The sequence below is a fragment of the Pseudophryne corroboree genome, chromosome 1, assembly GCF_028390025.1.
Source record: "Pseudophryne corroboree isolate aPseCor3 chromosome 1, aPseCor3.hap2, whole genome shotgun sequence".
In the NCBI taxonomy this organism is placed as follows: domain Eukaryota; kingdom Metazoa; phylum Chordata; class Amphibia; order Anura; family Myobatrachidae; genus Pseudophryne; species Pseudophryne corroboree.
In genome coordinates this window covers 5,697,692-5,709,863 of record NC_086444.1, presented here as the reverse complement: position 1 = coordinate 5,709,863, position 12,172 = coordinate 5,697,692, and the positions used below count along the sequence as shown (strand labels likewise).

Here is a 12,172-nt window from a genome sequence, read left to right as displayed (position 1 = left end):
CACTATGTATGGCTGGCACTACTGCCGCATATACCGGGTTACTGTGATCACTGGTCCTGTATATGTCTGATGTATTACATACACTGCACTATGTATGGCTGGCACTACTGCCACATATACCAGGTTACTGTGATCACTGGTCCTGTATATGTCTGATGTATTACATACACTGCACTATGTATGGCTGGCACTACTGCCACATATACCGGGTTACTGTGATCACTGGCCCTGTATATGTCTGATGTATTACATATACTGCACTGTGTATGGCTGGCACTACTGCCGCATATACCGGGTTACTGTGATCACTGGCCCTGTATATGTCTGATGTATTACATATACTGCACTGTGTATGGCTGGCACTACTGCCGCATATACCGGGTTACTGTGATCACTGGTCCTGTATATGTCTGATGTATTACACTGCACTATGTATGGCTGGCACTACTGCCGCATATACCGGGTTACTGTGATCACTGGCCCTGTATATGTCTGATGTATTACATACACTGCACTATGTATGGCTGGCACTACTGCCGCATATACCGGGTTACTGTGATCACTGGTCCTGTATATGTCTGATGTATTACACTGCACTATGTATGGCTGGCACTACTGCCGCATATACCGGGTTACTGTGATCACTGGTCCTGTATATGTCTGATGTATTACATACACTGCACTATGTATGGCTGGCACTACTGCCGCATATACCGGGTTACTGTGATCACTGGTCCTGTATATGTCTGATGTATTATATACACTGCACTATGTATGGCTGGCACTACTGCTACATATACCGGGTTACTGTGATCACTGGTCCTGTATATGTCTGATGTATTACATACACTGCACTATGTATGGCTGGCACTACTACCACATATACCGGGTTACTGTGATCACTGGTCCTGTATATGTCTGATGTATTACATACACTGCACTATGTATGACTGCACTACTGTCGCATATACCGGGTTACTGTGATCACTGGTCCTGTATATGTCTGATGTATTACATACACTGCACTATGTATGGCTGGCACTACTGCCGCATATACCGGGTTACTGTGATCACTGGTCCTGTATATGTCTGATGTATTACATACACTGCACTATGTATGGCTGGCACTACTGCCGCATATACCGGGTTACTGTGATCACTGGCCCTGTATATGTCTGATGTATTACATACACTGCACTATGTATGACTGGCACTACTGCCGCATATACCGGGTTACTGTGATCACTGGTCCTGTATATGTCTGATGTATTACACACACTGCACTATGTATGGCTGGTACTACTGCCGCATATACCGGGTTACTGTGATCACTGGTCCTGTATATGTCTGATGTATTACACACACTGCACTATGTATGGCTGGTACTACTGCCGCATATACCGGGTTACTGTGATCACTGGTCCTGTATATGTCTGATGTATTACACACACTGCATTATGTATGGCTGGCACTACTGCCGCATATACCGGGTTACTGTGATCACTGGTCCTGTATATGTCTGATGTATTATATACACTGCACTATGTATGGCTGGCACTACTGCCGCATATACCGGGTTACTGTGATCACTGGCTCTGTATATGTCTGATGTATTACACACACTGCATTATGTATGGCTGGCACTACTGCCGCATATACCGGGTTACTGTGATCACTGGCTCTGTATATGTCTGATGTATTACACACACTGCATTATGTATGGCTGGCACTACTGCCGCATATACCGGGTTACTGTGATCACTGGTCCTGTATATGTCTGATGTATTACATACACTGCACTATGTATGGCTGGCACTACTGCCGCATATACCGGGTTACTGTGATCACTGGCTCTGTATATGTCTGATGTATTACACACACTGCATTATGTATGGCTGGCACTACTGCCGCATATACCGGGTTACTGTGATCACTGGTCCTGTATATGTCTGATGTATTACATACACTGCACTATGTATGGCTGGCACTACTGCCGCATATACCGGGTTACTGTGATCACTGGCTCTGTATATGTCTGATGTATTACACACACTGCATTATGTATGGCTGGCACTACTGCCGCATATACCGGGTTACTGTGATCACTGGTCCTGTATATGTCTGATGTATTACACTGCACTATGTATGGCTGGCACTACTGCCGCATATACCGGGTTACTGTGATCACTGGTCCTGTATATGTCTGATGTATTACATACACTGCACTATGTATGGCTGGCACTACTGCCGCATATACCGGGTTACTGTGATCACTGGCTCTGTATATGTCTGATGTATTACACACACTGCATTATGTATGGCTGGCACTACTGCCGCATATACCGGGTTACTGTGATCACTGGTCCTGTATATGTCTGATGTATTACACTGCATTATGTATGGCTGGCACTACTGCCGCATATACCGGGTTACTGTGATCACTGGCCCTGTATATGTCTGATGTATTACATACACTGCACTATGTATGGCTGCACTACTGCCACATATACCGGGTTACTGTGATCACTGGTCCTGTATATGTCTGATGTATTACACTGCACTATGTATGGCTGCACTACTGCCGCATATACCGGGTTACTGTGATCACTGGTCCTGTATATGTCTGATGTATTACATACACTGCACTATGTATGGCTGGCACTACTGCCGCATATACCGGGTTACTGTGATCACTGGTCCTGTATATGTCTGATGTATTACATACACTGCACTATGTATGGCTGGCACTACTGCCACATATACCAGGTTACTGTGATCACTGGTCCTGTATATGTCTGATGTATTACATACACTGCACTATGTATGGCTGCACTACTGCCACATATACCGGGTTACTGTGATCACTGGTCCTGTATATGTCTGATGTATTACACTGCACTATGTATGACTATAAATATATATATATATATATATATATATGTATAAGCCTGATCACCAGGTCACAGGAATGAGAACATACTGGATATTATGGTCGTGTCTTTATTCAGTGACTGGTTGGAGGTGACGATGTCTCCTCTATACAGCGACGTATTACAGAAGGTTTATTATGATCACATTAATGGTCTCTGGGATTTGGAGGCCGCTGTGAGACTCCAGGAACCTCTCACAGAATCTATCCCGGAGGCCACTTCATCTGCCGGCCACCAATCACGTGCAAATGGAGGTGATAGACGGACTGTGCCCCCTGCTGGCCGTCATTGATCACTGCAGAGAGGAGGAAGGGGAAAGTAAGATTACTGGAGACAGATCTACAACCATCTAGAAATCCCCCAAATATACAGAACGAGTCTCAGTGCCGCACAATACGGTTATATCGCGCCATATAGATTTACAGGAGCCACTGGCTATACTGTACTAGAGGGAATATACTGTATACTGTACTAGAGGGAATATACTGTATACTGTACTAGAGGGAATATACTGTATACTGTACTAGAGGGAATATACGGTATACTGTACTAGAGGGAATATACGGTATGCTGTACTAGAGGGAATATACTGTATACTGTACTAGAGGGAATATACGGTATACTGTACTAGAGGGAATATACGGTATGCTGTACTAGAGGGAATATACTGTATACTGTACTAGAGGGAATTTACTGTATACTGTACTAGAGGGAATATACGGTATACTGTACTCGAGGGAATATACGGTATACTGTACTAGAGGGAATATACGGTATGCTGTGCTAGAGGGAATATACTGTATACTGTACTAGAGGGAATTTACTGTCTACTGTACTAGAGGGAATATACGGTATACTGTACTAGAGGGAATATACGGTATACTGTACTAGAGGGAATATACTGTATACTGTACTAGAGGGAATTTACTGTATACTGTACTAGAGGGAATATACGGTATACTGTACTAGAGGGAATATACGGTATACTGTACTAGAGGGAATATACTGTATACTGTACTATAGGGGATATACGGTATACTGTACTAGAGGGAATTTACTGTATACTGTACTAGAGGGAATATACTGTATACTGTACTAGAGGGAATATACGGTATACTGTACTAGAGGGAATATACTGTATACTGTACTATAGGGGATATACGGTATACTGTACTAGAGGGAATATACGGTATACTGTACTAGAGGGAATATACTTTATACTGTACTAGAGGGAATATACGGTATGCTGTACTAGAGGGAATATACGGTATGCTGAACTAGAGGGAATATACGGTATGCTGTACTAGAGGGGATATACGGTATGCTGTACTAGAGGGAATATACGGTGTGCTGTACTAGAGGGAATATACGGTATGCTGTACTATAGGGAATATACTGTATACTGTACTATAGGGGATATACGGTATACTGTACTAGAGGGAATATACGGTATACTGTACTAGAGGGAATATACGGTATGCTGTACTAGAGGGAATATACGGTATGCTGTACTATAGGGAATATACTGTATACTGTACTATAGGGGATATATACGGTATGCTGTACTAGAGGGAATATACGGTATACTGTACTAGAGGGAATATACGGTATGCTGTACTAGAGGGAATATACGGTATACTGTACTAGAGGGAATATACGGTATTCTGTACTAGAGGGAATATACAGTATACTGTACTAGAGGGAATATACTGTATACTGTACTAGAGGGAATATACGGTATACTGTACTAGAGGGAATATACTGTATACTGTACTATAGGGGATATACGGTATACTGTACTAGAGGGAATATACGGTATACTGTACTAGAGGGAATATACTTTATACTGTACTAGAGGGAATATACGGTATGCTGTACTAGAGGGAATATACGGTATGCTGTACTAGAGGGGATATACGGTATGCTGTACTAGAGGGAATATACGGTATGCTGTACTATAGGGAATATACTGTATACTGTACTATAGGGGATATACGGTATGCTGTACTAGAGGGAATATACGGTATACTGTACTAGAGGGAATATACGGTATGCTGTACTAGAGGGAATATACGGTATACTGTACTAGAGGGAATATACGGTATGCTGTACTGTAGGGAATATACTGTATACTGTACTAGAGGGAATATACGGTATGCTGTACTAGAGGGGATATATGGTATGCTGTACTAGAGGGAATATACTGTATACTGTACTAGAGGGAATATACGGTATACTGTACTATAGGGGATATACGGTATGCTGTACTAGAGGGAATATACGGTATGCTGTACTAGAGGGAATATACTGTATACTGTACTAGAGGGAATATACGGTATACTGTACTAGAGGGGATATACGGTATGCTGTACTAGAGGGAATATACGGTATGCTGTACTATAGGGAATATACGGTATGCTGTACTAGAGGGAATATACTGTATACTGTACTATAGGGGATATACTGTATACTGTACTAGAGGGAATATACGGTATGCTGTACTAGAGGGAATATACGGTGACAATGGATATAATATTTGTCCTATTAAAAACATGTTAAAGGTTAAAGAACACAGTACGCAATTGGCGCAAAAAGTACCGCACGGGTACGCCCTTAACTATACCTTAAGGAATGTACTTATACTGTAAACATTTGTGCAGTGACAATGTGTAGATGTAATGCAGTGTAACCTTGTTAGCTTAAAAGCTGTATGAGCGACTATGACGCTCCGAGAACCTTTATGCATTTATAATAATCAATCAAATACCGGTCTAAGGTTCTAACGCCTTTAGTGAGAGAATGAACGTTCAAAAAGAATAATACAATACAAGCTATACACTACCAAAATAACATAGAATATCTAACCAAGTTACTACACATAAAATACAATAAAGACACAATTACTTTTAAAAGGGGAAGGAGAGAGAGAATGGCTTATAACATTAAATAAGAGACAATATGGTTGCAGATAAACCTACACATGTGAGAGACAATCGCTGCGCAGTTTGTCAATGCTGAATACCGCATGGGATAGAAGCTAGACTCCATTTTGGGAAAACTCCCATGATTCCAAAGACTGCAACACATGGTTGAAAGGGGGAGGGGAAAACACCCAGCAGCAGCCATTTCTTACTAACCAACTAATCTTATTCCACATTCCAATCCAACTTCCTAGAACCATCTTATTCAATTTCACATTCCAAACAAACTCAGTATCTCAATAACCAGAGCATATGGTATGCTGGCTATGCTATATGAATTATCACAAGACCAGATCACAATGTAACCACACATATCAGCCTGCCATTGCTACAAAACCCATATTCACAAGTAACTGTATGGCGGTATTCATGATTGACAAGATATATTATAACAAACCAGCACAATCTATTTTAAATCACCATAGGCAAACAAATACCACAAATGCTATGCTACAGGTTGTCTAATGTCCCAGCTACCATCACAGATTCCCAGATCTATCACACAAACAAGTTACAATATCCTATTTAAACCAGCACCATTGACCTTAAAGCCATCTGTATCTAGCCATGTGAATTCAATACTTAGCCTTTCGCTTGGAGGTCAGTCCTGGGGATGAAGCAGCCATGCTGCTGGGTGCCAGGTAGCTTTGTGAGTGAGTGAGCCCTGTGATTTCCAGTGGATAATATCATACCTGCATTCCAGCTGTGGGGGTGTGTCAACCACAGGAAGTGTGTCTTTCACAGTATGTGGGCTGTCTTGTATCAGGGAGCTGAGCATGTGAGCTTGGTTATGCAAAATGTTGGGTGATGACCAACACATTCCTGTCTTGTGGAAAGCTATTGTTTGGCGAATACAAAACAAAACCCTGTCTCTGGGTTTTGTTCGATATTCATGATGTCCACTTTCAGTTGAGACAATGACACCTCAGCAATCATTCTTCTGGAGACAAACCCTAAGCCCATTTGTAAACACAGGTGTTGGCCCTCCTCATTGAGTCTCAAAGCTCAGTGTAATTAAAGGCTATTGTACTCCGTCTGCGGGAAAGATACTGATTTGGAATACAATTAATCTTCAATTACTATTCCTGTGCTTAACTATGCATAAGAACACGTGAAGCCCTCCCAACATGCAAACTATTGTTTGGGGAATCTCTAAGGTCAAAGAGCCATTTGAGACCCACTGATACCTGCTGGACTCAGGGGAATATTAACTTATAAAATCCATTATTTTGATTAAATATGTAGCGTGCACACGCATGAAGTGCATATATGGCAACGTGCAGCGTGATATTTTTCTGACTTTGACAGTCTACCCTTTGGCAGTCACCAATAACTGCCACTTCCTAAAACAGTTCAAAAAGAGAAAAATATATGTCATATGTAAATACATTTCTATGATTGGGTAAGGGAGGAGAGAAGAAGGTGGGAAAAAGGTATGACCTAGTGAGATAGCAGAAGCATGTGTGTATGAATCCATGTTTGGGGGGGTCATGTATCATCGTGCCGTACGTGTTTTAAATCAAGCTTCGAGGTATTGCGAAGTATACATTTGAATTCCTTCTTATCCCGTATTAAGGGTCTGTGGATGGGCTGTCAAACTTTACCGAGCTCTTTTCGGCTTTTAGTTGTAACAAAATGGGGGAGCACATTTTAGTTGATGATACATGATTGGGGGAATATGTGAGTGCTGATATCTGTGCCGGTATTCCCTATCGCCTATGTGTGTGCTTTACCTGAAGGTTGTAGAGATGAAGATAAGAAACAATTATGGTAAATGCAGTGGTATTCTATGTCAGGTTAATGAACATTTGTCGGTTGAAGTCTTGTCTGGTGTCTGTTGAATGCAGTCTTCTTTGGGCTTTTGCCAAAAAGTGCGAGCAAAAAGCTTTGTCAATGTCCATAGACTTACAAAAGTGTTGGGCTAGCGTAAATTTAAAATTTCTAGGGAAACTGGGGGTCTATGGCATAGTTCATCAATTATCTGTGTACAAGGTTGTCAAAACTTCTTCTTTAATCCATCAGTTGTCTGTATACAGGCTCGTCAAATTCCTCGTCCAAGTGGGTCTTTTTACTTTGGAGAAAACGGAGAAACAGGTGAAAGAAACGGATCGTATAATCGCATTTTCATCACATCATTGTCTCTACCGTTGGGTCATAGATCAAATCCATTGGAATTACAATTTCCTCACTCCTTAGACTCATTACCCTGGTACTACGTTTGCACTTCATTAAAGCCTGACCGCATCTAAATATCAAGCCAATCGATATGACAACACCTAAGATACATAGGAGAAACTTCCCAACATCCATTATGACTCCTTGAGCCCATTCTCCTAAACCAGAGAACCAATTTCGCGGGTTCAACCATGACACCCAACCAGTCAGCTCATTACCCACAGCAGCAAGGGTGAGATTGTGTCTCCTGCGAAATTCCCACTTTAATTGGAGAATGTCATCCATCTTTTGGTCTATGACCTCGACCGGGTCCTCGGTGCTATTCGTAATATATGTGCAGCATTTCACGCCGTACTGCGTTGCCAGTGTGACACAATATCCGCCTGTCACTACTGTGAGGTAATTAAGAACCATTCTATGCTGTACCAGTTCTGTTTTATAAGCTTGAAGCTCCCTTCCAGTATACCTAAAAGTGTCATCATACATTTCAGTGATATTGTCTAACAAATTTGCGAGCGCAGATATATATCTATAGTTCAGCACGCCTCTAGCGGTGCGGGTGAAATCTAGCGCAAGTAGAACCTGAATCCCGGTGGATTCATGAATCATGTCAGAGGCCGAATGCTCTGTCCTTTCTGTCAGTTGCCTTTTAACTACGTGCTCGTAATGAGTATGAGTATAAGGAGCTTGGGCAACACGGTGTATATCTTTCATTTTGGCATGTGATACAGTCATTACCTCAGGCAGTACTTTTCCAATATAACACAATCCTTCAGAGTTTGGGGCAAGCCACTTATACGCCTTCCTCCCGCATATGAAATATGCATCATCGGGGAGAACATATGGGACGGAGTAGGACATTACCATATTACACATCTTCCATGTGAAACCTCCTAACCCTAATTCTCCCATCTGTCTAGTACACGTATCTGTTTGTATGATATGTGCACAGTATCCTGGTGATACCTCTCCAACTCTCATGATCCTATTTCCTAGGGTATACCTATATCGGAAAGATTTTTCCTTACCGGCTATGTGGCGTACAAGCTCTGTATCTGTAGGCATTCTATCTGCTCTATATGAAAAGGTCATGGTTTGGTTACTCCATGACACTTCCCAATTTCCCGGCTTTCGGGGATTGGAAATGTTAAAACATACTAGGGACCTATCCACATGATATTGGTGGAGCTTCAAACTAGGAGGACTGGAGATATTAAACCTCCTGTCCACCGGCCTCCCACCACTTAGCTCAAGTACCTCCCCTATCGTTAAAGGAAATGGTACTAATCCTGATTTGCTATGACCTTGAGGTACTTGAGAGCATACCCAACAATCTGTCTGATTTAACACTTTACCCACTAAGGAGTGATAGTCACTCAATGGATGCCGGTCCATGTGGATATTAAAACTGGATTGGCATTTCTTGTTGCACCCATCCTCTACTACACTGTCACAGAGTCTACAGATACAGTTCTCTTTTCAGCTAACAATGTTTACAAATAACATGGCTGCTAGATCGTTTCCGGTACTCGCCTTTGCTTGGTGGTTGTGTTGCTATTGGAAATTTACACCTCCGTCTCAGTCATCGGAACCTTTCTCGACCTCCATGGTACTCTCGCCGGAACAGACTGCTCTGGTCAACATCATGGTCAACAGGAAAATCCGTATCACAGTCTCTTGGGGCAAGTCCATCTTACAGGAGGAAAAAAAGGAAAAATTTGTAATGGGGGTACAGGAAAACAGTTTGAGGGGGAGAGAAACTTGTTACGATAATTAGTTCTCTAGTCTTGTTGTTCTTCTCGTTCTGCTGTCATCTCAAAGGTGCTGTCTCTCAGTCTTCCAAACGAACATTCCGGTGATGCAATATTCCTTCCAAACCAGCGATCTTTCTGTAAGGAGCAAAAATCTTGCATTACCATTTGTCTAACTGATGTGTGACATACCATCTTTAAAACATGAAAACATGAGTGAGAAGAGAGAAAACAAAAAAAAAAAAAAAAGAGAGAGAGAACAATTCATATATATATATATATATATATATATATAACATAACACATCAATAAACAACAACAGGAAAAAAAACATTTTTCAAACATTTTAAAACATTGTCAGATCATCAGGCTGTCATATCTACATGTCCAATGGTTTCCTTGCGCAGTCCCTCCCACCAGCACCTCCATACTCCACCCTCTGTATCTGGCCAGGATACATTGATGCGGATAGGTCATGCTGGGGTTTGGTAGACTTCTGCAAAGACCAAGCAGATATGCAATGTTTGAGTCCTATCAATAATCGTCAGAGATGGGGAGAGAAAAGAAACATTTCACAGATACATTTACAACGTTTCACCCGGTCATTCCTGTGTCTTCAGGGAATGACCTCCCAATTTATTAACTGTTACCTCTGGCTTACCATCAGTCCTAATGATCACCTTTTATAATTTGGTGTGTCATATTCATGCTCATATTCATGTCTAGGGGGTCTGACTTTATGTGGGCTGTTGCAGTTACTGGCATAATGCCCTTCTCTTCTACAATGATAACAAACCCTGGGCTTCCTCCAAGTGTCAGTGAAATGGGGTCTTGGTTGATTTGATGCCTCCTCAAACGCTTGGATGCTCATCACCATCAACCGCTTTCCCTGTACCTACCTGATTCCTTGGATACCATGATTATGTCGTTGTCTAGGGAGTTGATATACCTTCTGTGAATCTTTGATCATACACTTAGATCTTTCCTAGGATCTGGGAAATCAGACATGATTGATCTCAATTCTGTCCGGGACCAGGGATGGCGCATTGCACTGTCCTGAACGGGAATGGTTCCCTGATCGTCAGTCTTCCCATTGGGGACTGTGATCACCCTGACAGGACTAAACTCAATTACATCACCTTGTTTTGGTCTTACAATATGGGGTACATTTGTTTGTGCGTGATATAAAACATTGTACGTACCTGTGGACACGACCTCACCTGACCCTCCGTTAGGGGGTTTGATTATTGCCTTTACCGATTTGGTCGCGTCCACCTGGATGTCTTGTGTGATGGCTGCTGGAAGGGGTGCCGACATCGGGCTGGGCTCACTTTCTTGCTTGTATTCCTGAGGGAAGTTTGACATGGGGTGCAACTTGCATAGGTTAATAGTTGTACATTTAACAGTATTACAATTATCATTGTTATGTTTATTACACTTATTCTTATCATCTATAATACAGTTGCTAAGTGCGTTTTTATTGTTCAACATTGTGCCTTTCTCCGCAACCATAATCCTCTCCATTGCCATGTCTCTCCTCCCAAGATAAGAGTCAGATATGTCAGTTAACTCTCTTTGCAATTCACTTTCCTGTTGCCATAACTGTAAACAATCAAAATGTTTAACTTGTCTCTTTGCTGATTTAATGAGACATATCCTTCTCCTTAGATTTAGTAACACATCTGGGCTAAAGCTGCCTACTCTTGGGAACTTCTCCCCGTCATGTACAGTCATTCTTTCCCATTCATCACATAAAACCTCTGTGTGTGAACCGTATTTTTCACACATTACGTACCTTGCCGACCCGATTGGTCGGTTTACTAAATCAACCCGAACCGAGGTTGATCGCCCCCTACCTGAACAACTGGCCTCCATAACTTGCAGGTGTTGCTTTCACTACCTCTGACCTTAATCAGGGTCTTCAGTGAACCCTTACAAAAACCAAGATGTTCAGGATAGGCCGACGGTGGCGGTTTACCGAGTACCCCACTCACTCGCCCACGCCGACCAATACGACCTACACACTGCCCTAGTGCTGGCGTACTCGACCCAGGGCCCCTATGAACCTTTGTTTACTGGAACATGTGAGTGTGATCCGCAGAGCATTAACCCTTTCCAGTAACTGTTGGTTGTTGGATAATTCCTGAGTGACCAGCGAACTTCCCTTTAGAAAATAAAAAATTACACAAATCACGTCAGAATGTACAAATAGCGTTTATGACCCCTTTCGTACGCAAATGGTACTGGGTCAGATTACTAACTAATGCACACAATTACGTGCGGTACAATCGTTCAGCACATAAGCAACTAATCTTATGTACGGAGCGACCAACGG

At 42.2% G+C, this 12,172-nt stretch overlaps 1 protein-coding gene across 2 annotated transcripts in view; it reads right to left on the bottom strand.

Annotated features, from left to right (window-relative positions):
* Nucleotides 1-2,980: 2,980 nt before the first annotated feature.
* HINT2 (histidine triad nucleotide binding protein 2) overlaps nt 2,981-12,172 on the bottom strand; it is a 116,143-nt gene continuing 106,951 nt past the window's right edge. For both annotated transcript variants that reach the window (XM_063916104.1, XM_063914201.1), the window contains exon 6: nt 2,981-3,225. In XM_063916104.1, coding sequence (XP_063772174.1) covers nt 3,134-3,225 — 92 coding nt within the window. In that variant the 3' untranslated portion in view covers nt 2,981-3,133. The remainder of the gene's footprint in view (nt 3,226-12,172) is intronic.